The 27,388-nt window shown below is 47.2% G+C and overlaps 1 protein-coding gene across 1 annotated transcript in view; it reads left to right on the top strand.

The window, feature by feature from the left end:
• SHB (SH2 domain containing adaptor protein B) overlaps positions 1-27,181 on the top strand; it is a 172,926-nt gene extending 145,745 nt beyond the window's left edge. The window contains exon 6 of the mRNA XM_077345522.1: positions 24,230-27,181. Within this exon, the coding sequence (XP_077201637.1) occupies positions 24,230-24,413 (184 nt within the window). The 3' untranslated portion in view covers positions 24,414-27,181. The remainder of the gene's footprint in view (positions 1-24,229) is intronic.
• The last annotated feature ends 207 nt before the right edge of the window (positions 27,182-27,388 follow it).

The raw sequence follows: 27,388 nt of genomic DNA, 5'->3' as shown, positions 1-27,388 counted from the left end.
GGTCCCATCAGATTTCAGAAGCCAAGTGGGATCAGCCCTGGCTAGTATCTGGATGGGAGACCTCCAAGGATTACCAGATTCGTGACGTGGGGGCAGGCACTGGCAAATGACTGAGAGGGGATCTGATAGGCATCATCAAGTATTTAAAAGGGTGCCATGTAGAGCGGGGGTCCTCAACCCTGGGCCACGAGGGCCACAGTACCAGGACGCTGGCAGCCATGCCTGCCTCCCCCCCCCCCACAGCGAGAAGCTTGCCAGGCTGCGAGAGAAGCTTGCCAGGCTGGCTAGCTGCTCGCTGAGAGAGGGGGGGGAAGAGGCAGACGCGGCCGCCGGCACGCCAGCACCGCAAACGCGCATGCGGAGAACTGCCGCGCATGCACGGTTGCGCCCCTGCTGGTGAAAACGTGCATGCGCAACAGTTCTGCGAATGCGCGTTAGCGCCACCTGGTGGTGAAAACACACATGTGCGGCAACTGCACACGCGCGTTTGCGGGCAGCTGCCGCGCAGCGCCCGGACCGCCGGCTCTCCCCCACCCCCGGAGGCGGTCCTCAACCAGAAGAAGGTTGGGGACTGCTGATGTAGAGGATTGAGCAGAGTTGTTCTCTCTCGCCCCAGAGGGACAGACCAGATCCAATGGGATGAAATTAATTCAAAGGAAATTCCATCTAAACAATAAAAAGGGATACAGAGCCCCTCCCCCACAAAAAAACCCAAAGAGATACGAAATATGCAGAAATATAAGGAAAAGGCTTCCAATTTGCTCACGACAGATACAAGTAAAGTTCCAAACTTATCGCTATAGAGTACAAAAGCTTCCTTTTTTCCGTTATCTAAATTATTTCCCCCTTAATCATCAAAACTGCAAATAATCCATCCATTTTCTTTTCTTGTAAAAAGTCACTGAGGGGTTTCCATTCAGCAATAAATGTAGATATTGTCTTTTCTCTGATAAAGAAGTAAGTTTACCCATCTCTACATTCCATCACCTTCACTAACCAGCCCTCCTCTGTTGTGAGTTGTGTCGAGATTTTCCATTTTTGAGCTTATTATAATCTTGCTGCAGCTGTCATATATAAAAACAAAGTTCCATGAGAGTTTTTTCTATCTGTCTGTCCACTTATCCCAAAAGAAGACCCTCTGGTTTCATTTGTACATTAATCTTAGGGTCTTCTGGATTAAGAGGTGTACTGGTTAAGAGCAGCATGTAGAGAGCCAGGTTTGATTCCCCAGTCCTCCACATGGAACCAGCTGGGTGACCTTGGGCCTGTCACGTTTCTCTTGGAGCTCTCTCAGCCCCATCAGCCTCACAAGGGTGTCTGTTGTGGGGAGTGGAAGGAAAAGCAATTGTCAGCTACTTTGAGACTCCTTCGGGTAGTGAAAAGCAAGGTATAAAAATGAACTTCTTCTAACGAATGTGTTTGTAGACCAGAAAAAAATGGGTTTTATTACATGTCCACCATCAGTGGCAAAAATGTCCCTTCGTGTTGTTCACATTTCCAACATACATTGAAATATTCAACACATTTCAGCTAATTTATATGGCAACATATACCAACATCGCATTTTATAAAAATTCTCTTTAAGACCGAAGCGTAATGTAAATTTAAGACCATTCCATTACATGTCCTCGGTCTCGATCTCTAAAGAGAATGGGCTTGCTCTCATCCCTGGGGCAAAACCAGTGAGAGGAGATCCAGGGCTGATTCACACATTCCCAGAAGCAGAGAGGGTCCCTGCCAATTTCACATTCAGCCAACAGCTCGTGCTGAACGGCTGGTTAAAGGTCTGCTTGTAAATCCACGGCTGATATTAGATATTATTTCCCAGCTCATGCTACGGTCTTGTTCTACATTAAGAAAAGATACTTTAGTAAACACACTGGCCTACTAAATACATTCACTTTGGTCTTTCCTTTCTAGTTAAAAGAGACACCCAAGTCAGTCATATGGTACAATGTAAATCAAACTGCGCCTCTTGTGGCGCAGAGTGGTAAGGCAGCCGCCTGAAAGCTTTGCCCATGAGGTTGGGAGTTCAATCCCAGCAGCCAGCTCAAGGTTGACTCAGCCTTCCATCCTTCCGAGGTCAGTAAAATGAGTACCCAGCTTGCTGAGAGCCACTTTGGTGTAGTGGTTAGGAGTGCGGACTTCTAATCTGGCATGCCGGGTTCGATTCTGCGCTCCCCCACATGCAACCAGCTGGGTGACCTTGGGCTCGCCACGGCACTGATAAAACTGTTCTGACCGGGCAGTGATATCAGCGCTCTCTCAGCCTCACCCCACCCCACAGGGTGTCTGTTGTGGGGAGGGGAATGGGAAGGCGACTGTAAGCCACTTTGAGCCTCCTTCGGGTAGGGAAAAGCGGCATATAAGAACCAACTCTTCTTCTTCTTCTTCTTCTTCTAAACGGTAATGACTGGGGAAGGCACTGGCAAACCACCCCGTATTGAGTCTGCCATGAAAACGCTAGAGGGCGTCACCCCAAGGGTCAGACATGACTCGGTGCTTGCACAGGGGATACCTTTACCTTTACCTTTTTAAATCAAACTCATGTGAAGTACTTAGCCAAAAATGTACAGACTTTACTTAATGTAACATGGGTCATTTGTTCATGAGACCTCAAAGCAGTTTCTCATCTCAACACATGACAGCATAGAGGGGCAGATACAAGGAAGTGAAAGGCGAGAGGAGGCTAACAGAGAATCTGACGATGGTGTAGTGGTTAAGAGCGGTGGCTTGTAATCTTGCAAGCTGGGTGTGATTCCCCACTCCTCCACAAGCAGCCAGCTGGGTGACCTTGGGCTAGTCACTGTCCTGATAGTGCTCTTGCTGACCAAGCAGCCCTGTCAGAGCTCTCTCAGCCTCACCTGCCTCACAGGGTGCCTGTTGTGGGGAGAGGAAGGCAATTGGAAGCAGCTTTGAGACTCCTTCGGACAGGGGAAAGCAGGGTATACAAACCAACTCTTCTGATTTGAGAGGCCCAGGCAACCCGGATCTTGTCAGGTCTCAGAAGCTAAACAGGGTCAGCCCTGGTTGATGAGAGACCCATCAAGGAAGTCCATGGTGGCTATGCTGAACTGGTCAATTGCAAACCACTCCTGAAGCTCTCTTGCCTTGAAACTGGAATGGACTCTTGGGGTGGAAAATAAGCAAGTGGGTCAACCATGCTAACTGGACTTGTAACTTGTTGTGGTGGTGGTTGTTATGTGCAAAGTCATGTCTGACCCATCGCGACCCCATGGACAATGATCCTCCGGGCCTTCCTATCCTCTACCATTCCCTGTAGTCCATTTAAGTTTGCACCTACTGCTTCAGTGACTCCATCCAGCCACCTCATTCTCTGTCGTCCCCTTCTTTTGCCTTCAATCGCTCTCAGCATTAGGCTCTTCTCCAGGGAGTCCTTCCTTCTCATGAGGTGGCCAAAGTATTTGAGTTTCATCTTCAGGATCTGGCCTTCTAAGGAGCAGTCAGGGCTGATCTCCTCTAGGTCTGACCGGTTTGTTCGCCTTGCAGTCCAAGGGACTCGCAAGAGTCTTCTCCAGCACCAGAGTTCAAAAGCCTAAATTCTTTGACGCTCGGGCTTCCTTATGGTCCAACTTTCGCAGCCAAACATTGCAACTGGGAAGACCATAGCCTTGACTAGACGCACTTTTGTTGGCAGGGTGATGTCTCTGCTTTTTAGGATGCTGTCTAGATTTGCCATAGCTTTCCTCCCCAGGAGCAAGCGTCTTTTAATTTCTTTGCTGCAGTCCCCATCTGCAGTGATCTTGGAGCCCAGGAAAATAAAATCTGTCACTACTTGTAAGCGAAGGCTGTTAAATAAGAATCACCAAAGCTGGTCTCAGGAAACTGCTGTGATCTAGTGTGGCTGTGCTGTCTAACCATGTGTGTGATTGGGGGGGACCCAGCTGGCCTGACCTGGAATTCTACTAATTTGGAAACCAGAACTCAGTGAGTTAGGAGCTTCCAGACCACATTCCTTGGATGGACAACAATATATCGGAGGGGGGGGGGATTTTCTAAAGTTATAGCCCAGACAGAAGGATACAGCTGTTCTCTCCTTTACATCTGCCCTTCGTAGTCCTTACTAAGCGGGTCTGCTCAGAAGTAAGGCCCATTTTCTTCAGTGATGCTTCCTGCCAGCAAAGGATTCTTAGCCTTTCTTGGTCTCAGAAGAATGCAAGGATTGTAGCAGCAGTTTTGGAGTTCACTTAAGGTATCTTGCTCCCCTTGAAGAATTTTCATAATGGATGTTTCACACCCCCTGGCAATGCCCAGATTATTTAGGCGGGTGATACACGCATGCATTCTAAATTCACAGCTATTTCTTTGCCTATAAAGTATTAATGGCATACAAGCCACTGCTGCTGCTGGCTAACAAGGTCTGGGTGTGCATAACGGGTCTGTTTAAGCAGCAGCTGTTGACTCACGTCACAGGATAGCAAATTCCTTAAATTAATTAGAGATCCTAGGTTAAGCTTTCTCTAGTCCAGCCATTCATGCAACAGCGGTTTCCTTTGTATTGCATAACTATTGATGTGGGTTTGCTTGTTTGCTTTTTTTTTTTTAACACATCCAGAACGAAACATGGTTCTTGCAGTGAGTTATTGGCTAGTTTTAGGCATTGATCTTCTTTTACAGAGAAGGGCAAAGCAAGGTGATTTTAATGGGCAGCCAGGCATTAAAATCTTTGATTTCAGGAACTGGGCTGCGGGGGGGGGGGGGGGGGGAGTTGAACCAGGTTTGTTTGAAGAAGAATTACTGCACCTTTGACAAGCCCATGAAAGGCGAGTTGATGCCTCATAAGTCCAGACTTGGTTCTTTCTGAAAGAAAGCTAAATCCACCTTCCTGGTCACAGAAGACACTGCCACCAAATGGAAAGTATTATTGTTGTTGTTGTTGTTGTTGTTGTTGTTGTTGTTGTTGTTGTTGTTATGTTTCCCACCACTTCCGAAGCCGGCTCGTGGCGGGTTACAATATCCAATAAAACCCATTAAAATCCCCATTAAAAGACATAAAAACGCAGAACACAGAACATGGTGGAAAACCCCACAACCCTCCCCACTACCTGACGGGCAAGGAAGAAGGTCATGATGACTCACACCCGGGGGGCCATTGATCTTCCACATCGACCCCAGCCTCAACCATAGACCTTGCAGAAGAGCTCTGTTTTGCAGGCCCAGCGGAATGCCAGAAGTTCCCGCTGGGCTCACAGCTTACCCAGGAGCTCATTCCACCAGGTCAGGGCCAGGACTTAAAAGACCCTGACCCTGATCGAGGGTAGGCGCACTTCTCTGGGGCTGGGAACGACCAATGAATTTTCACCTGCAGAGCATAAGGCCCTATGGGGGGGGCACAGAGCAATAGACGGTCCCTCAGGTATGTGGGGAGAGAGTCTTGCTGACCAGTCGAGCCCATCACATTCCTGTTGACAAAAAGGAGAGCATGACAATGTGAAGTCAGCATGGCGTGTAATGGTTAGAGTGTGAATCCTTGGTCTGCAGTGAAGCATGCTGGGTAACCTTTGACCATAGCCTCACCTATCTTCAGGGGGATTCGTGTGTGTAGCCCTGTTGGTCTGAAGCAGCAGAACAAAGCTTGTGTCCAGTGGCATCTTTAAGACCAGCAAAGTTTTATCAAAAGTATAAGCTTTCATGTGAGGGGGAGAATGTGCTAGAGTCTGATTGGCATGGATCAGTTATGGCAGTGAGGATATCAGGTGAAATGTAGCCACCAAGGGAAACTGTACAGTCCAGATCCACAGTATCAGTACAGGAGATCCTTTTAACTTCCAGAGGTAACCAATATAAGGCCATGAATGCCATTGCAGTAGCAATGCACAGCTGGTCTTGGTCTCGCAGTCCATTAGAGTGGGTTCCCAAAGGAGCAGTTTATTGAATTTTTTCTGAGTATTGTCTAGTCAAGTGTCACAGATTTGCAGTTATTCTTTCTTTGACTTAATATATTCTTTTCTCCCAAAGCGATTACTTCGCCCAGATAGGAATGCCAGTAATAAATGCAGCATCATGGAGTCAGCTTAATGAAAATGATGCTAAATGGCTGCAAATGCTCTTCGTGTTTTAATTAATGTGCTCCAAAGACAGCCAGGTTATTTACAGGGTTGGCTCTTCCTACTGCAAGAGGAACTGACTTGTCATATTTACTGAGTTGCATGTCCATTAGAGTAGAACGGTAGTCCAAGGGGAAATGTGTTGGTTCTGTAGGTAATAATTTTTCAATTAAGTTTCTCTAAGGCAGTCTTTTTCAACCTTTTGACCATGGAGGAGCCCCTGAAATAATTTTTCAGACTTTGAAGAGCCCCTGGAAGTGACATCACTATCTGCACCCTTAGCCCACCTTTTTCTCCCTCCCCTCTCTTACCACTACTGTGGCAGCTCTGCCTCATGTAGGCTAGAAAGAAGATTAGGAGCTGAGAGCTCAGTCTGCCCCTGGTCATGCCACTTCAGAGCTCCCACGGGCCCCTTTCAGAACTTTTTATGTATTTTAGTAAGTTGCTCTGAGCCTCCAGGGAAGATCAAGATACAAAAGCAATAAATAAATACAGGAGAGTTTGAGATTTGTTGTTGTGATGGCCATCAGGTCACAGCTGACTTGTGGTGGCCAGACTGTGGCTATGCAAATGTTCATGGATTACTACGAGCTCCTGCCAGCATGACCACTTGCCAGATGTTCATGAACATCTGGAGAGCCACTGCTTGGCCCACCCCTGCTGTAGGGTTTTCAAGGCAAGAGGAGTTTGAAGTCAAATAGACATTCAGAGGTAGTTCCGTCATTGTATGCCTCTGCACCAGAACTCATATTCCTTAGAAGTCTCCCATCCAAATACTAGCCAGGAGAGACCCGGGTTCAGATCCCCATTCTTCCCTGGAGGCTATCCCGCTTACCTTGGACTTGTCCATCTCTGTCTCTCTTCTCTCTGTCTCACCTTCTCCTACCTTGAGGATAAAATGGAGAAAGAAACAGTGACACTGAAAGTTACTTTGGGCCCCCATCAAGGAAAACAACAGGATGTGGGCATCGAAATAAATAAGCAGTGGCGAATCTGCACAGACATCCTCTTTTTATAGCTGGATAATTTGGACTCATGGTTAATCCTGTTTCTCACGGCACATTAGCTCTGCCATAGCACTCCGTTTGGGAATTAACAGCTACAGGCCTTCAAGCACGTGATTTGTCCTGTCGCATGTCAAGGTTATTTTCTAAAGCAGGCTGTATCGCTGGTGTCACATAATAGCTTAGAGATAAGCTGCAATCCTGAAAGATCCTGAATTTTTTAAAATCCAGACAGCGTTAGTCAAATCACTCGCTTTTGGGGGTGGGTAGCAACTCTGTAACCGGTTGAAAAGGCAATGCAGACAGCTGGGGGGGGGGGTGCAGGGACGCAGCATTCATTTAGCAATTGGAACACAGTCCTCTGCGTTCACCCATCGAATTCAGTTTATTAGGCTGAAATCGCCTGTTAACCAAGATAAGTATATTTTAAAGCTTTAATGGATCTGACTTTTGAAAGGACGGGGGGGGGGAGAGAATGAGTTGTATTTTTATGAATAACTTCTGTGCATCAATCGTCGGTGGTTGTGCTGATATACACAGGAATTGAATGAAGAACGCAGACCAAATCAGAGCTGAGATTAAGTAAAAACTGAGGGGGGGGGGCTGCCTTTCCAACAGCCATGCGGCAGAAGCCTGTAATTAATATCGGCACATTGTGGCCTAAATAACCAAACACGATCTTTTGTTGTGTATCTGTACATAAATCAATTGCCTTTACAGAGAGCAGAGATGGAGATTAAATTTAAAGAATTTTTTGTTCCCCTTCACCCTGTGGAAATAGCTTGTCAAGGAATTGATAGAATACCAGCCCTGAGAGGTTTTTGCTATCCGAAGACCGAATTACAAAGAGATGAAGCTGACCTTTGTAAATTGCATTTTGCAGGCTGCCTTAAGTAGGGCTGGAGCCAAGGGTTTTTGCATATGAATTCCTACTACTTCTTCTCCCCCCCACACACACACACACATACCCTGTGGTCTTTGTTCATTACATCTTGTCTCTGATGAACTCCATTCTTAGTGCAGCTGAATAAAGTTTGAGTCCGGCAGGGTTGGGGCTACCCACCTGAACCTGGCCCAGTTGCTGGGTCATGAGGCATTTCAGTGGTGAAGACTGGCAAAGTTTTAAAAAAGAAACAGGAAGGGAGGTTTATCTCCAAAGAACCAATAGGTGAATTACCAGGGATAAGGAATGGAGCTGTTCACTTGCAAGAGTTTAGGGCTATTGTGGCAACTGTAAATTAAAGCTCTAGATGCCCTGAAGGGTCGGGCAGCATGTTAGAAATGCAAAGTGGGTGACAGGAAGTCAGTCTCTTAAACACATCTTCGAAAGATCTTTATCATGAGCTAAATTCCACAGACAGGTTCAGCAATCCAGACTTGATATTCTTCCCCACCACCATCACTCACACGCACGCACACACAAGCAGACTGATTATAATTCTGGTGCGTAAAAAATTGCACAGAACATCCAGTTCGTGGCAGGTTCTAGAGCAGGCCTCTATAAAGCCAGTCTTCTACCATAAACAAGGGAATGGGAGAGCATCTAAACTTCCAACCTTTAAATCTTTGCAAACTGAGGCATTGTGCTGCTGGGGCTGGGGGGGGGAGGCTATTTAACTAACCCAAACTGGGTTGGAAACTTAGGCCCCAAAAGGGGCCTATTACACTGGGGCTAAGAGGGCCATTTGGCCTGAGTACCTAGCTGCGGAGACCCAGCTTGGTATAGTAGTTAAGAAAGGCGGCTTCTAATCTGGCGAGCAGGGGTTGATTACCCGCGGGGGGGGGGGGGGGGGTTGATTACCAGCTCCTCCACATGCAGCCAGCTGGGTGACCATGAGCTTGTCACAGTCCTGATCATTCTGTTCTGACTGAGCAGTAATCTTAGGGCTCTCTCAGCCTCCCCTCCCTCACAGGGTGTCTGTTGTGGGGAGAGGAAGGGAAGGCAATCGTAAACCACTCGGAGACTCCTTTGGGTAGTGAAAAGTGGGGTATAAAAACCAACTCTTCTTCTCACAAAAACCCTGTGAGGTGGGATAGGCTGAGAGAGTGTTACTGGCCAAACACCCTTCCATGGCACAAGTGGAGTCTTCCAGACACTAACCAGACACTCTTGACCTCTGCATCATACTAGTGTGTTAAAGGTTAATTTGTTAGTGTAAACACTTGAAATCACCATTTTTGAAACCCTGTTTTGGCATTTCTTCCGTTTTTGATATGGGGAGTTTCAAACAACAGAACTGGCCTGGGCCTTTCTTGACCCTTCCAAGCTGCTGGGTTTAAATGGCCACCAGCCAGGTCAGCAGTTCATTTCCCTTCCCCTCTTTCGGAAGCCGAGAGTGAAACAGACAGCTGATTAGTATAGCTCAGCCTTTCTCAACTATTTAGCGCTTGAGAACCCCCAGAAATGGTGTGATTGTGCAGAATATGGTTGGGAAGCAGAGCTGTGTACACACCCACCCAGGGCCCCTCCCCTTCCGCCCACTCCAGGGCCATCGTTGGCCATTTTGGGAGGGGTGGGTGGGTCATATCACTTGATAAGTCTGCATAATGTTTCATGTAAGATATAATGTTCTGTGTAAACCGTCCAGAGCTGCAAAGAAATGGGCGGTATAGAAATCTGAATGAATGAATGAATGAATGAATGAATGAATGAATGAATGAATGAATGAATGAATGAATGAATGAATGAAACGTTTAACAAATTTTAAACATATATTATAATCAGTTCCCTTCCATTCGGAAAACCCTTCCAGGGCCATCAAGAAGCCCTGGTTGAGAAAGCCTGGTATAGCTGAATTGACCCGAATAAAAGCTGGGGAAATTCGGCTGTGATTCAGGTCAGCTGTACCAGTAACAGACTGGAGATTCTCTGTTTGGCTTAGAAATTCCCAGAAGATATCGGTAAGGTGTTTTTCCATTTATTTTTTTGTTTGGGTAAACTGAATGCGCACACCTAGTAGGTATGTACGCTGAGGAGTGAGAGACGTGTGGGCAGCGGGTGCTGTTGGCAGAGTGAGGCCAGCCAGCGGGAGAGGCAACTGTGCCAATCAGAAGGGAAAGTGAGATCCGTTCAAAAGCACAAGCGATAAAATCAGAGCGGGTGTGACCGGAGAGGAGTGATGCATTGGCTGAGCAAGTTGAATAGTGTACATAAACACCTACCTAAAGAGGAAAAATTGCTTTGTGGAGAGAGTTAACTCCTCCAGTTCCATTCTGTCCCACGCCAGCTTTTTCTGTGGGTCCTTTCTGCCCCTTCAACAAGACTTACAAAAAAATCCTGGGTTGGGAAAATCTAGAGATTTGGGGGGTGGAACCTACAGAGGGCAAGTTTTAGATTCATAGAGTTGGAAGGGGCCAGACAGGCCATCTAGTCCAGGGGTAGTCAAACTGCGGCCCTCCAGATGTCCATGGACTACAGTTCCCATGAGCCCCTGCCAGCGTTTGCTAGCAGGGGCTCATGGGAATTGTATCCATGGACATCTGGAGGGCCGCAGTTTGACTACCCCTGATCTAGTCCAACACTCTGCTCAGTGCAGGATCAGCCTAAAGCATCCAGGATAAGTAGCTGTCCAGCCGCTGCTTGAAGACTGCCAAGGAGGGACTTACGCAGTGTGTGATGACCCTCCAGGGCAACCATTTCCCCCCAGGGAATTGCTCTCATCTGGAGATCAGCTTTGAATTCAGGAGATCTCCAGAACTCATCTATAGAATGGCAGCCCTGGGACATGTTCTGGTCTCTCCTCCAGGACTCATCGGAATTAGTATTATTTTCTTAAATCTTAGATGGATAGCCCTTTGTGTAGTTTTACCTTCAGTATAAAGCAGTAGGGGAAAAGTCCAGGGCCCTTGAAACTGGAACATTTCTCTTTCTATAAAAACAAGCAGGAAAGTCGTGGCCCAAGGCCTGGGAAATTATTGTCTTTGGGCAAAGGGAAAAATATCCCCAGGCTCCGCTAGTTGTCCTCAATAAGCTTGGGAGAGTCCCCACTTTCTACCAAGGGCTGGCCTGGATGGTAGTTTAGAAGCCCCCTCCCTTCTCCCCCCCCCAACTGAAATCCAGATATTTCCAAGAAACTTGAAGGGAGTCCAGACCCTTGGAGCATGTCTGATTTAAAGAAAAACTGCTCTTTGGCTGCCATCAGGGCTATTCCGTGCTGTTGAAACAATTGTCTGTGCATTGTGGAATCTGCTCTCCTCCTCCAGCTTCATCTAAAAAATCGTTTCCTGTAGTCATCCTGTTAAGGAAATCTGTGGACGGGGAAATCCTTCTTTGAAGAGAGTCTTGCATGCTGGGGGTTTCAGTTTCTAGTGACTCAGAAACGAAGCACAGAGGACTGCGTTTGTATTTAAACGCCTTAACATACGTGTTGGAAATCTTTTCCTCCTGGTTCGCTCCTTTATGCAAGCCGGAATGAGAAAGTTCCCAGATCCTTCTGCAGAAATAATCCTCGCCTGTAGCAGGCAAAGCTTGTGGTGGAATCTGAGAAACTTCATGGGAGGCTTCTAGGTGGCTATTTTGGGGAACGGAATGGACTTAGGGGGGCCTTTTGGTCTCAGTTATCCAGGCTTCCTTTACATGCTCTTTGCCGTCCAAGCACAGCCTGCGGTAGATGCCACTATGACATTGACTTGTTGGTTTAAGAAACTTTTTACTGTGTGGCAAAATTCAGGAAGGATCATGCTCTTGGTGTATGATGGCTTAAAGGTAAAGGTATCCCCTGTGCAAGCACCAGGTCATGTCTGACCCTTGGGGTGACGCCCTCTAGCGTTTTTGGCAGACTCAATACGGGGTGATTTGCCAGTGCCTTCCCCAGTCATTACCGTTTACCCCCCAGCAAGCTGGGTACTCATTTTACCGACCTCGGAAGGATGGAAGGCTGAGTCAACCTTGAGCCGACTGCTGGGATCGAACTCCCAGCCTCATGGGCAGAGCTTTCAGACTGCATGTCTGCTGCCTTACCACTGCGCCACAGGAGGCATTGTATGATGGCTTAGAGGTCCATAAAATTAAATGTCATGAAAACTCGGAGAGAAAGAGAGAGAGTGTGTTTAGGCTTAGAAGTAGGAAATGAAAGTTTTTCATGTGCAGGTTCAACTGATCTACAGCCTCTCTTTTGGGAAATCTTCCCATATGTATGTATGTTAGAGGCCTCCCCTATCCCCACCTCTGCCCCACACACACGTGCATGCTGCAAACCATACTTGGCTGCATCCCAGGAAACATTTTAGTTTATGCAAGGGGACTGCGGCTCAGTGGTAGAGCATCCACTTGGCCTGCAGAAAGTCCCAGGTTCAATCCCCCCAGGATCTCCACCAAAGGGGATGTTCCAAGCACTGAGGTGCCTTCTCATCCCACACAGAACCAACTTTTGCCTGTAATGTCCAAAGGCAGCTCTTGAATGCAGAGCTGACATGATTTTTTAAAAACGTTACGTTAAATCCCTTCTTGCTCTTGTCCCCAGTTCTTTCCTGCAAGATCCATGTTGGTTTTGCTTCCTGCAATCTCATTTTTCACGAGCATTCCTCCATGGAGTACGGGGGGGGGGGCAGACATCGGCTGGCCACATGCCTTGAAAACCCCCACAGGACGCCGAGGCCTTGGCAAGCCAGCGTCTGTGCGGGTGCTGTAAGCCATGTCATTGTTTGGACGCCAGGCTCTTGAAATGTAATCATTGTGTCTCTTGCGCCGTGTAGCTTTTAACCAGAGAAGGGTGCCTCACCTCTCTTCAAATAAACATATTTTATTCTAAGAGGTTTTGTTTAAAACGTATTTCCCCCATCCACTTAGCATTTAAGCAGAAGTGACAGCCCTCCAGCCCCCCCCCCCACCTCCCCGCGAGCCGGCTGGCTCCCTCCCAGGGTTGAGTGGCCTGTCATTTGACGCCAGATTTGCTCCCTCTTTTGTCCCCCTTTTTCAAAGCTGCCGATTAAAAAAAAAAAAGAAAGAAAAGAAACCCTTTTCTTCTTTCGGGAGAGCAGCTGACGGAGTGCATTTGCTTTCCCCCACTTGTTGGGGGTGACGCTATGGAGGCAGCAGCGTGATGTCAGCTGCAGGGGAGAGGAGAGGCCCCGTTAATTGCTCTGTGGAGATAGTGGCTGTCAGAGGCAGAGAGAAAGATTGGCTGGTGTTTGCCTCTTGAAAAGAGACCAGCTGAGTTTAAAACAAAAAAAAGGGGGGGTTGGACTTATTGAGCATTCCAGGAGGAAGAGCCTGGGCCCCAGACGTTTGACGTGGTGTTCAGTCCATGAATAAGGGTTTTTTGTTTTTGCTTTTTTGTAAAAATGTTAAATGATTTCTCATTCACCTGACTGCCACGTTGGCTGGAGCAGCTGTCTGAAAGCCAGCTTGGTGTAGCGGTTAAGAGCAGCGGCTTCTAATCTGGGAAGTCGTGGTTGGATTCCCCGCTCCACCTCCACATGCAGCCAGTTGGGTGACCTTGAGCTAGTCACAGTCCTGATGTGACTGAGCAGGGCTTTCTCAGCCTCACCTACCTCATAGGGTGTCTGTTGTGGGGAGAGGAAAGGGAAAACGATTGTAAGCCACTTTGAGACAACTTCGGGTAGAGAAAAGCGGCATATAAGAACCAATTCCTCTTCTTCTGTTCCAGCTTTGGGCTATTGAAGTTAAACCAGGAGAACAGCTCACCGTCTTTGGTTTTTCTGTATTTATATTATGAAAACAAATATATTGATACAGCCAGAGGAGTGGTTTCTGACTGATGCATTTGTAATCCAGGAATTTATTTACCCGATTTATATCCCACCCTCCTCTCCAAGGGGGACCCAAAGTAGTTTACATTGCTCACCTCTCCTCTGTTTTATCCTCACAACAACCCTGTGAGGTAGGTTAGTCTGAGAGTGTGCGACTGGCCCAAGGTCATCCAGCAAGATTCCATGGCAGAGTAGGGATTGGAACCTGGGTCTCTGAGATACTAGTAGTCTGACATTTTCACCATACTGGCTCTCATACAGGCGTGGGCTATGTCACCAGAGACATCACATTGAGATTTCAAGGTGTCACAGTCCTGCTGTATGCCACATTGGTCAGACTGCACACAGAGTCCTGTGTCCTGTGTGCAGTTCTGGAGCTCTCACTTCAAAAAGGAGGTGGACAAAATTGAGAGGGTGCAGAAGAGAAAGACGAGGGTGAGGTTAAAATGAGGGACTTGGAAAAGTTCAGCCTGGAGAAAAGGAGGTTGAGAGGGGACAAGATTGCTCTCTTTGTATCACAGAATCACTGTGATGGGCCATCTAGTCCAACCCTCTGCTCAACACAGGATCAGCTCAAAGCATCCTAAAGCATCCAAAAAAAGTGTGTATCCAACCTTTGCTTGAAGACTACCAGTGAGGGGGAGCTCACCCCCTCCTTAGGCAGCCTATTCCACTGCTGAACTACTCTGACTGTGAAAATTTTTTCCTGATATCTAGCCTATATCTTTGTACTTGTAGTTTAAACCCATTACTGCGTGTCCTTTCCTCTGCAGCCAACGGAAACAGTCTCCTGCCCTCCTCCAAGTGACAATCTTTCAAATACTTAAAGAGGGCTATCATGTCCCCTCTCAACCTCCTTTTCTCCAGGCTGAACATTCCCAAGTCCCTCAACCTATCTTCACAGGGCTTGGTCCCTTGGCCCCAGATCATCCTCGTCGCTCTCCTCTGTACCCTTTCAATTTTATCTACGTCCTTCTTGAAGTGAGGCCTCCAGAACTGCACACAGTACTCCAGGTGTGGTCTGACCAGTGCCGTATACAATGGGACTATGACATCTTGTGATTTTGATGTGAATCTTTGAAAGGTTGTCTCTTGGAAAAGGGCAGGATGTTCATGTTGGCAGCAGAGGATAGGACCCACAGTAATAGGACCTGTGCTGGCTAGCTATGGGGAGGGGGGATTTCACAGTCAGAGCAGTTCAGTAATGGAATAGACTGCCTAAGGAGGTGGTGAGCCGCTGCTTGGTATGTCTGATGGAGTCTACAAAACTTGGAAGTTCTGAATTTCCACTTTGCAATCTCAGCTGCGTTATTGAAACTCCCATCTGCTTGGCTCTCCCATCTTTTGTTTTAAAAAAGGACACTCACATATACTCTTTTTTTTTCCAAGTATAAGAGAAATGATTGCCATTAAGTTAATTGGAGACTATCCTGTTGGGATAATCTAGCTGCATTCTCATGCCAGGCACAGAATTTTACCGAGCAAGAGGAAAGCTATAAAATCAGGGAAATAAATGGATCGAGCAAATGGAAATGTCAGCCTGGTTTTCGGGAGCGACAGAAGGAGAATAAGTTGGAAAAGCCTCCCAATTTCCATCATTTTTTTTTTCCTCGTGATAGAAATATATCACTGAGAAATGTCCCACACTTCACAGTAGTGGGCATCATAAAGGAATAATAACAGGAAAAATGAAAAGGACATAGAAATTATTTTTCATCTCAGTGGCAGGCAGGCCATTTTTGGTCCGTGCCTTTTAGGCTTCGTGACTTGAGAGATGTCAGAGCTTTTTCAAATTTTATTTTATGGAGCGATTTGCACCCTGCTTTTTTTTCTCCCCACCGGTTTACAGCAATATTCTCCCCTCCTGTTTTACCTTCACAACAATCTTGCAAGGTCGCTTAAACTGCGATTGTGTGACTGGGCCGAGGTCACTAGTGGCAGAGTGGGGATCAGAACTTGGGTCTCCTGGATTCCAGTCCACCCGCAACATAATTTGTATTGATAGAGAATATTGTAGTTATCTAAATTATAGACTTTTTTAAAGAGCCGCATGTAGGTCTTGTCCAGGGGTAGTCAAACTGCGGACCTCCAGATGTCCATGGACTACAATTCCCAGAAGCCCCTGCCAGCATTTGCTGGCAGGGGCTTCTGGGAACTGTGGTCCATGGACATCTGGAGGGCCGCAGTTTGACTACCCCTGGTCTAGTCACTCAAACTGGCTTTCCTACCGCATCTACTAGTAAGATCAACCTGCATCATTAGGCACAGCTTGCCACTGGGGTAGGAAAAAAGAAAAGCAGCTTAGCAATGACATCGTAAAGTCAAATTTTTAATCTCGAACTTCCCAACTTGCCTCGAACTTTGGGCATGTGGCTGCTGCTCAAAATGGCAGCTGTGCGTTGAGTATTCTGCCACCCGCCTACCCACTTCCCAAATAATATTTAGTCAGACTCGTGGTGTCTTCCTGCATTACTAGTTAATCGCCAGTGTTATGGAACCGAGGTGGGAAAGGAATATGAAGAAGGCTTTCTAAATCTCATTCCCGAGGTGGGAAAGGAATATGAAGGCTTCCTAAATCTCATTCCCGAGGTGGGAAAGGAATATGAAGAAGGCTTCCTAAATCTCATTCCCGAGGTGGGAAAGGAATATGAAGAAGGCTTTCTAAATCTCATTCCCAAGGTGGGAAAGGAATATGAAGAAGGCTTTCTAAATCTCATTCCCGAGGTGGGAAAGGAATATGAAGAAGGCTTTCTAAATCTCATTCCCGAGGTGGGAAAGGAATATGAAGAAGGCTTTCTTAATCTCATTCCCGAGGTGGGAAAGGAATATGAAGAAGGCTTTCTAAATCTCATTCCCAAGGTGGGAAAGGAATATGAAGAAGGCTTTCTAAATCTCATTCTCGAGGTGGGAAAGGAATATGAAGAAGGCTTTCTAAATCTCATTCCCGAGGTGGGAAAGGAATATGAAGAAGGCTTTCTTAATCTCATAGGAAGAACAAGGTGATTTTGATACAGGGTGGTGTCTTTCAGCAGCAGCCGTAACTCTTAACAGTTCCGCCATTCACTTTTACGATACACCGGCCCGCAAGCAATCCTCCAAGTAATTCTTGTGTCTGTCACGGGGCGGCCTTACACCCGTTTCCTCCTGCAGTGACCACATAGGTATGGTACATGGAATTTTCCAGATAAGACCGCAGTTTTAAAACAGTGTACATTCAGTTTCTTAAATGGATTGTCGACCAGAGCCAACCGGTTGTTGGGGGTTTTCCAGGCGGTCTGGCCGTGGCCTGGTAGTTTTCGTCCCTGGCCGGCCAATTCCTTCACTTTAACGCTGGCTTTTGATTTCCTCTGGAGCCGATTCAGCCAAGGTTTGCCTGTGATCTCCCCAATCCATGCCGAGGCACCCCGGAGTTAACAAGCGAGGTTGACTGTGATTCGAGACGGTGATTGTCCCAAGCAGCCCCTGAACGTGATGGAGCTGAGCGGCAGCCGTCTCATAATTACGGCTCAGCAGAGAGAAATCAGCTTGTATTCTGATGGGGGGCGGGGGGGGGGGGTGAGTGACGATTCTCTTCCTCCTCCTTTTAAGACGAAGTGAACCCGACAAAGCGTGGGGATCCCAAGTAATAGGCTGGTAATCACCGGGGCGCTCACTCAGCCTGCAATTGCATAAATGTTACATGGGAGTGTTTTAAAGTCATTTTATCACAGGAAAAAAGAAAAGGAGGCCATTTAACATAACTATTACCCTGTGCTCTTCATGAAAAATGCATTAAGCAATTACAACCCAAAAGGAAAGAGGTCTGAGGAAGCAACACTCTGCTGTAGGCGATATGGCCCGGCAGCTGTGAAGATGTATGATGTATTATTAAAAGCCTTGATTATTAGGAGGGGGATGGTTCCCATTCTTGGGGGGGAGGGGGGGTCTGCGTAACAGGGAGCGTTGGATAATCCTCTTGATGAGAATTTTTTTCTATTTGTTACAGTGGCGGGACAGATGTCATCCCCCTCTCCCCATTTCCCTAGGAGTAGAGAGGATATTATCCTTCCTTCTGCAGCTCCGTGGGAGTTTGCCCCAGAGTCCTCTCTAATTGTTTCTGGCTTCTTCTTCTGCAAGGAGGTATCAGGGAAGGTGTGAACGATGGCACCACTTAAGCCCCTATCAAGATCCTCTGGCGGAAGCTTTTGTTCTCTTCCTCACTCTGCAAATCAGTCTGCATTGACAGGGTTGTTTCTGGAGGCTCTCCGTTGTAAAAGCTGGCAGCTAAAGCTTGGAAGGGTTCCCCGAGACCGCCAAGGGCCACGTTAATATAGTTTCCGTCATCTTTTCCGGGGAAGGACTTGGGTAGCGGTTGCGAGGAGACTCTTGCCGCCTGGGCATTTCTTTGGCAGGTTGGCGCTGGTTTGCTCACGTGAAACGGCTCTTGGAAATGGGAGCTTGCAGGCAGGGCTGTCTTCTTGCATCACTCTCAGGAGAGGCAGTGGAAGAGGCAAGCTTTTTTGAGCAACAGTGGCCTCCTTTAGGGTGACTTTTGACACCCGATTACTTTAGGCCGTTTCCTGGCCGAACCGGGGCCACTGAAGCACTGCAGGAGTGGGTCACAGTCACAGGGTCTTGCTGATAGACGCCTGTGTGGCATGGGCACCCTTTGGTTCTTAGGCGTCTACCTTTAAGCATCAAAAACCCAATCTGCGCATTGCAGGCAGTTCTGTCTCTTGCCATCTCCTTGACCACGAGGAAATGTGTGCCACCTTCCAATGAATAGCCCTGAGCAGATGGTGAGTGCAGCAGGTTGTGAGTTCTCCCATCTGCTCTTAATTGCCTAGCCTGGTGTCGGTGGGAGGCATCACTGAAGGTGCTCTGGGACTGCCTTCGGGAAGACGTGATCTGGATGGTCCAGCGCAGGGGTCACTGTCAATGAATAATATCTAAACCAGCGGCAGAAATCGTTATTTTGCCGGCCCTCTGAAATTAATGAGCCAGACTGGGAACTATTCTTCATGGTGTGTGTGTAGGGGCGGATATTGTTGAGCTAGGTAGCAATGCCTCCTTGATGCGTCTCATTCCCCACACACAAACACACACACGGTCATCTGCATCACAGCCCTGTTCCTTATGCAACTGCTGAGGTCACCTTTCCAACTCTTGGCTCTAAGGCAGGGGTAGTCAACCTGTGGTCCTCCAGATGTCCATGGACTACAATTCCCATAAGTCCCTGCCAGCATTTGCTGGCAGGGGCTCATGGGAATTGTAGTCCATGGACATCTGGAGGACCACAGGTTGACTACCCCTGCTCTAAGGGGTTCTACCTCTGTGGAGACCAGGTGACCCTGATACAGATCCCGTATCACAAGAATGGAACATTTGTCCAGGGAGACTGCAGTGGGTCCAGCTTGATCCCTGGATAAAATGTATTAGCTACCACCTAAAAGGTGATTGCGTGATGCTTAGCTCGGTCTGCAGGGTCTGCTCGGTCTTCAGCTTGTAAATTTATTCTTAAGTTGTTCCACGTTGCCTTGTAATGCATATCTGAAGAAGTGTGTTTGCACCCAAAAGCGTATTCCCAAAATTATACTTTATTGGTCTTAAAGGTGCTTGAGGGTCAACAGTGGGAGGGACTCTGGAGTTCTGGCCCTGCTGGTGGATCTCCTGAGGGCACCTGGGGTTTGGCCACTGTGCGACACAGGGGCCCACTGGCCTGATCCAACATGGCTTCTCTTACGTTTTTATGCAAAGTTCCACTGGACTCAGAGTTTGTTCTACTCCCTTGCAAGTGAAATACTGCGTGTTTAAATGCTTCCTTCCCCCAAATAGATCCCTTGACTCCAACATGACCATGTTGGGAGAAGAGTCAGACTGTTTCTGCAGCTGTTAAAAATGTCACAGCAGCCACGTTAAAGTGCCGTGGAATCACACAAAAATCTTGCTGTTAAGGTGCAGACCCAAATGCGCTCCCTGTTTGCAGCACGGTTAGAGGATCCTGATAAAACACAATTTGACAGAACCAGATGTGCAGGTTTTTGGTGAAAGGGGCTCGTTGGGAGCACTCAAGAACACAGTTCCACTTTTTCATAGTTTTCAAGTCGTACAGGAACAGTTTTACCATGAGATTTACTGTGGGTGTGGGCCGGGCCTGAGCTTTTTGTTATTGCTCACCAAAAGCCCCACAGGAGTTGCACCCTGCCATATTTTGGGGATGAATCTCCCAGGTCAGAGAGTCTATAACGGCAGAGTTTATGAAGCCTTGCCAGATGTTGGTCACCTGCTCCCACAATTGCAGAATGGAAGGCGATTTCATAAGTTCATTTTTTCAGTCTCTCTTTTGCTGCCAAGGGGGTTTGCAGTTCTGCCCTTCTCAGGCAGGCTGTTTCCTCCACCTCTTGTCACCATTCCAAGCTGGATTTCAGTCCTGCCAACTTCTCCCACAGACACCTTCAATTCTGCCTCTTGCCTCACCTCCCTTTCACCAAGTCAGCTGCTGTTTTGCCTGCCTTGGGAGGAAAGAAACCCTGAACGCCCAACCTCTCTCTGGCCTTAGCTTTGCAAACCTGCTTTTAACGGCGCTCGTCGTGCTTGAATCCATCCTTGCAAACAAGTTCACGGACAAGTTACCAGACCACAAGAATGTTTTGATGCCAGTCCACGCATTTCGGCATGTCGGCCTGAAAGAGAAGAGGAAAATCTTCCCTCTTCCCATTCTACTGCCGTGCCTAGAAGGGATTCTTAGTGAATCCCAGGGGGTATTTACAAGCCTCTTTTTAATTAGCAATTTCCCATTCGACTTTTAGTGGAACATTCATTTGACTGTACTTGTAACCTTTCGGCCTATCGTCTAAAGCAAACAGGCACACGCAGCTGTGCAGAGATTCCCTGGCAACGATAAAGTTCAGGGAGTGCAGCGTGGAGGGGCTGCAAAAAAAGCAGCATTGGCTGCTTTTGGAACACCCCTCTCTTCCTGTCCCTGTGGCAGAGAAGCTCATTGCAAAGCACAAGGGGAACATAGCAGGTAGGGTTGTACGCTCCAGTGTGCTTCGGCCATCACTGAAGCCCGAAGTGGCCAGCGTGCAGCGCTTCACACTTCAGTGGTCGCCAGAGTGGCCGGAGCGCAAAACCCAGTGGCCCACAACACCATGGCCAGGGACAGAACATTGGTGCTGGAAATTGGACATGATGGGAAACATGGTGAAAGAGGGCAGAAGGGCAGGTTTCACCTGTGTGGGAAGATGACTCGATCGGAGTTTGGCAGTCCGCAGCAGCCAGGCCACTGCTGTGGAAAACTTCCAGGTAAAGATACAAGCCTCTGCCCTGCTAATATCAATAGGGGTGGATTTCCACCTTGGTTGCATTTGTGTTGGCAGAATGCATAGAGGGGCCCGTTGTCCTCTTCAGATCTTGTGGCCTTCCCATCAGAGAAAGCACTCTTTCCAGAGGGAGAGCAAGATGGGCAGAGGGGTTTGTCTGTAACAGTGGAAAAGAGCAACAGTGGAAGAGCGACTTAAAGACTAGCAAAATTTGGGCTAGGGCAGGCACTTTTGTGAGACACTGCTCACATCTTCAGAGATCTTCAATTCGAAGTGACTCACGAAAGCACATAGTCAGCCATATATTTTGTTTAAGTTACTGCTTTTCACAGAAGAAAGCCACTTACTTTATATACTCACATATAAGCCTAGTTTTTCACACTGATAAAGCCCTCCTCAACTTAAGGTAAATGTCTGACCCTTGGGGTGACGCCCTCTAGCGTTTTCATGGCAGACTCGATACGGGGTGGTTTGCCAGTGCCTTCCCCGGTCATTACCATTTACCCTCCAGCAAGCTGGGTACTCATTTTACCGACCTCGGAAGGATGGAAGGCTGAGTCAACCTTGAGCCGGCTGCTGGGATTGAACTCCCAGCCTCATGGGCAGAGCTTTCAGACTGCATGTCTGCTGCCTTACCACTCTGCGGCACAAGAGGCTCTCTCCTCAGCTTATACATGGGTATATTTGGTAATTGAAATAAAAGCCTGTGCCAGCCAGCCAGCCAGTCGTTGCGTTGCCTTTTACAAATGTGCACTGCAAGCTGAGCTTGTCTGGCAACTTGTAGGACAGCAATGGTTTGACTGAGGGATGGTTTGATCTTTTTTTTTCTTTTTGCCTTCACTTCTTCTTCTTTTTCTTAATCACTTCTTTCAAACTATTCTTTTGGTCTCTGTGGGTGAAAAGCAGAGTACAAAAACCAGCAGCTATTCATCCTCTTGACTTTTCTATATTTGTTGGGGGGGGCTGGATGGGAGAGCCTGTGATGATGGAGCATTTCCCACCCTCGGGTTATATGCAAGTCAATAAAAGTTTGCCCAGATTTTGTGGTAAAATTAGGTCCCTTGGCTTATATGCAGATCAGCTTATATGTGAGTATATGCAGGAGTTTTCTTTCTGTAAAAAAAACTGAGGACTTGTTTGCTTCATCTGGCATTCCCACAGTGATCCTTCCTTCCTGTCCCTTATGTTTTAATTTGTTGTATTCTGTTCTATCGAAATATATTTTAGCTGTGCTATTTAATTGGTTTTGTGGCAGATTTTATTGTGCAGTTTTAATGGTTAGCCGTCTTGGTGACCCTGACTGGTCAGAGGGGACAGGTTGTGTTTTATTTACCAGTGCTGTAAATGCAATTTTCTAGCCCTCATTTTTCACTGGCTATGAGAATCTGTCCCTTTCTGGCATCCCTAAGTCTCATGAAATCCCTGGCTAACCCAGGAGCTGATCTCCAGGCCTGACCATTATGCAATCAATATCATAGCAAACACAGAAAGAAATTATCTGCAGAGTAACTTCTTTTCTTCCCATAGCTTTGAGCCTTCAAGGCATCCAGACAGAGTCTGTGCTCTGTTGCAGCCTTGAATTAATATGCACTTTTTCCAACAACCCCATTAATTTTGTGGCAGAATCCTAAACCATTTACTCGTAGAGTGAGAAAAACATAATGAACCGAAGGAGCAGAACAATATATCTGCTCATAATAATGTATTTAGAGATGTCACACTTGGCTTAAAGGAAATCGTTTAGAGAGCAATTATGTTTCAAAAGAGAATCATTCTTGTAAAGAATTGAAATTTAAATCAAGATTTTTTTAAGCTTGCCAAAGCGATAATTACAGCGCCTGCAGTGATTTCTGCTCTGCAGAGAAGGGTCATTTCATCACGAAATTGCCTCAACAAATCTGAATAATGTGAGCCTGAAATTTGCTTCAGCTTTCTGTAGGAAACATACACTTTAAAAAAAAAATCTTGGGCCATTTCAAAAGGAAGAAAAGCCGTCCTCAGCTTTCAATGGTCTGCCCACTGACTCTTGAGATGCAGAACTGAATGTTTATCCTGTGGCATCTTATCCCACCCACCCTCCCAAACTGGGGAGATGCTTTCTGTACACATTCTTCTATGTCAGCTCTTTGTGTAAGCAAAGAATTTCTGCAGATGTAGCTCTTGAACCCTGAGGCGGTGTTAGGGTCTGAATACCTCAAGCGTAATTGCAGATCGGCCTCAAACCAGCCTGTGACTCCCTGGTTTGAAGTGACTTTGGCACCCCTGGTTTCCATTAACCATGGCTCAGTGCAACGTCTACATCGTGCAAACTGTGGGTTTCCCACCTTGTGTGAGTCGGCAGATTTTATGTGCAGGGACACCTGTAAAATATCACTGTGCATGTCCCTCTTCCCATGTTCGCGTGCACACACAGCCCTCATTCACTCCAAATACACTCTGGTACAGACAGGTGACATTCTCAGACACTTCCCGGTGAACAAGGGCACCAAGCCGAAATTAGCACAACTCAAAATGCAAGGCATGTATTGAAACCCCAAATGCATAATAGGGAAAGTGCTTATCTGTGTTCTTCCTGTACTTGCTCAGCAGCCCAGGTGCTGCAGCCTCCAGAGGCAGAGGAACGGAGAGTCACAATTTGTCAAGCCAAACGCCATGAAAAGCCATGGATGGCTTTAACCATGGTTTTGCCATGCTGTCTGAGCTAAGCCAGTCTCATCTGTAGATCAACACCATAGCTCCTTTCCCACCCACGGGCTGCCTATCTCTGAGCTTTTTATGCTGGCAGTTTCCTTGACTTCGTAGCCTTCTGAATGTTCATTAACATTCCGTATCACTTTGCACAACTGAGACAGGGCAAACTTGTTTCCATCAAGCCGAGGCCAGAAAATCTCTCCCGCTATCACTGCCAAGGTTTTAAATTAGGCACCTGGCATTTTCCTTGAGTCCCCCATCCCCTCTGCTGTCAAGTTTATCTCTTCCATGTGGGGAATGGCAAAGCCACTATTTCTCTAGCAATCTACATGGTCTCTCTTATCTCCCTGTGACTCTTTTAAGTGCCATAAAAAGATGTATTAAAAGCTGATTTTGGCTTTGCAAACAGATGTGTTCCACGCGATATCATTTCCTTCCTTTCTTCTTTTTACAGGAGCAACCAAGGGTTTATGCACATGAAGCTGACGAAAACCAAAGAGAAGTACGTTTTGGGCCAGAACAGCCCTCCGTTTGACAGCGTTCCAGAAGTGATACATTACTACACTGCGAAAAAGCTCCCGATCAAAGGAGCGGAGCACTTGTCGCTCCTGTACCCCGTGGCTGTCCGGACCTTATAATTGCTCTGACCATGCTCCTTCCTGTGGATTGGAGACCATGGGTGAGGGATGTGGCAGCAGGACCGCTCCTGCAATGTCCATAACTGTTTCTCGCCATGGAGACGCCAACTTCTGCCTTTCCAGTAGCCAGCGGCAGCTGTCAGCAGAATGATGGAAGAGTCATTAAGAATGGGCCCCTTGCACTACTTCACATGTCCTGCGTGGGACTAGGTTTCTATTTATGGGCGAGGCCGTTCAGAAACGGAGGAAATGGATCCTCTTCAAGGACTCCCCGCCCTTCTGCGGATGGAAACATTGCCAAACACGAAGAATGGCCTTCAAAACTTGCCCGTGACTAACACCCTCTCCTTCTTGCATGTGGTAGTGGGAGGACCCAGTCTTCCTCACACCCAAACGGAGAACCTGCAGACGTACGCGGGCTCTTGTGGGCGAAGAGGGTGACGTGGACAATGCCCTTTCAGCCCCAGAGAACTGAGAATGAACTGCGCACTGTGCAATCGAATCCAAATCTGTGTTGTTTTGTCACGCACAGCTTAATACAACACAGGGACCATGTTTGTTTGTTTGTTTGTTTGTTTTAGCTGTCTGTTTGTTTGTTTTTTTACCACGCTGATGTGATTTGAAGATCTTGAGAAGTAATTTTGCAATGGCGAAAAAGTGTTCAGTTATTTATGACTAGGGTATGTACTTTAAATAGTGGTTTAATATATACATATATATATATTATATATATATATATTTTTATCCCCCACTCCCCCCTTTTTTTTTTGGTACAATAATAAAAGCTGTAAGGGTTTTCTGTGCTAATTCCTTGATTAAAGGCAGTGAGTCAGCCCTGTCGTGCGCATCCCCTGCCACTGTGGTGTTGTGGCCAAGAGCAGCAGCCTCTAATCTGGAGAACTGGCTTTGAGTCCCCACTGTTCTCCCCATGCAGCCAGCTGGGTGACCTTGGGCTACTGCCAGTTCTCTTAGAGCTGTTCTTGAAGATCAATTCTCTTAGAGCTCTCTGCGCCCCACCTACTACACAGGGAGCCTGTTTTGGGGAGAGGAAGGGGAAGGTGAACTGCTTCGAGATTCCTTCCGGTAGTGAAAAGCAGGATATAAAAAATCAACTCTTCTTCATCCAATGTGAGCGGCTGGTCCTGGGAGGGGCGCAAGAGGTGGGATCTTTAGGATGAGCATTGATATTTACACCACTGGATTTCGACCTACAAAGACTTCAATAGGACAGGCTCTTTGGAGTTCATACTGGCATCATTGCAAGGAATGGTCCCTGGCACATTGCCCAACAGACTAGACCCAAGGGCCCTTAGGGTCCAGGTGGGAAAACCTGTGATAGACTCTCTATCACAGTGAATCATTCTTGCCTGAGAGGTAGAGGGAGTCTTAGGGGCGGGCACGAACCTAAAAATTTCAATTCAGGGCAGACCTGAAATGAACCACAAACCAAACTGAAATGCCCTGAACCAAACCAGCCAGTGCGGATCTCCCTTTTCTCTTAAAAGGAAAGGGAAAGAGATACTGGCTGGTAAAATGTTTCAGGGCCATTTCTTCCTAAAAGCAGGACAGGGACACCTATCAGCTGCTGTGCGGAAATGGCTGTGGACCCGGGTTTACATAGGCCAAACCGGCCAGAGATCCAGTCAATGTTCAGGGAAGGCATCTTCTCCTAACATCAGTTCAGGGGGTCTTCGAAACAGGCCAAGTTCCTGCCAGATTTTGGTCTGTGAACCGGTTTGTGGCCATTCCTAATGATTATACCTTTGCTGCCTCCGTAGTTGTCTCAAAAGATGCCTTGTTGGTTCAACAGAAGTTTGCTTCTACCTCACCTGTTAAAAACATGAGCTCCCACCCCTCACTCCATCGTCAGCTGGGTCTGGTGCATGTTGTTTGTGGCTCCCGAACAAGAAAACCTGGCACACACTGAGAGTCATTGCTACAAAGAAACGCAGGGCTGCTGCCAAAAAGGGCATCCCTGAGTGGTATAGGTCAGTCCTTCCTTCAAACTCAAGTCATTGTGTGTCTTTCCTCCTCAACAGGAGCCAGTAAGCCAGGAAGGGAATTGCACCCTGTAGTAATGCAAGAATGCGGGCTAAGCTGTATAAGACGTTATAGCTGAGAACTCAAGAGGTCATCTGCCATTTGTGGGCAGTCCTGCGTTCCTTGTAGCATTTAGTTCTGCCTTAACTGACTCCCCAGTAACTTGGGCTGTTTAATGAGGTCTGAGCCTTCTCAGAATCACTCCCCCTGCCCCTGTAGCACTGTGTTGTTTCTCCCTTGGTGATCAGAGCTGAGAGTCTGTTAGCTTGCAGTAAGGCTGTGAAAATAACCAATCGTTTTTTAGCTGGGCTGTCGTTCCAAACATAGCCATCTCCCTTTCGTTTCTGTGCCGGTTTGAAAAAAAACGTTAACGGGGATAATCGTTTCCCCAGTGTAAAATAACTGCTTCCTTGTAATGTTACAATGTGAAAAGAGAAGTCCTCCGATGTTAATAGTACCAATTTCTGTTGCCTGATTCGTTTTCGCCCTGTGCGGACCAGTTTTCAACCTGGCATTAATTTCGGGGTTCTGATTTACCTGTTTTGGGGACGAAAAGGAAAAATGAAAATCCTGGAATGCCGTGTGCCGAATCAGCTGCCGCTAATCAAATGGAATGTTGGGAACTAATTTCTGCATGCCAAAATGTCTCTCTGTTGCTGTTCTGTTTTTACAATGCTGTGGGGTTTTCTCCCAAAATGAAGTAAAACAAAAGAATGTTCTTTTTTAAATCTCTCTCTATACATATTCGCGTTCCTCCTTGACATACAAGATGCGTCCATATAGAAGACACTGAGATCCCCATGGTTAGATTTTACTCCTGGGTGAGCAGGCTTGTGGCTCAGATGCTACTACATCTGGAATAAGCAGCTGATGCTCGTGGCACCCCTTGGCAGAAGGGTCCTGAAGGCATGTGGATTTAGTTGTGCCGTAGAGCA

The sequence above is a fragment of the Paroedura picta genome, chromosome 7 (genome assembly GCF_049243985.1).
Source record: "Paroedura picta isolate Pp20150507F chromosome 7, Ppicta_v3.0, whole genome shotgun sequence".
Lineage (NCBI taxonomy): Eukaryota > Metazoa > Chordata > Lepidosauria > Squamata > Gekkonidae > Paroedura > Paroedura picta.
This window is presented reverse-complemented; position numbering and strand designations above follow the sequence as displayed.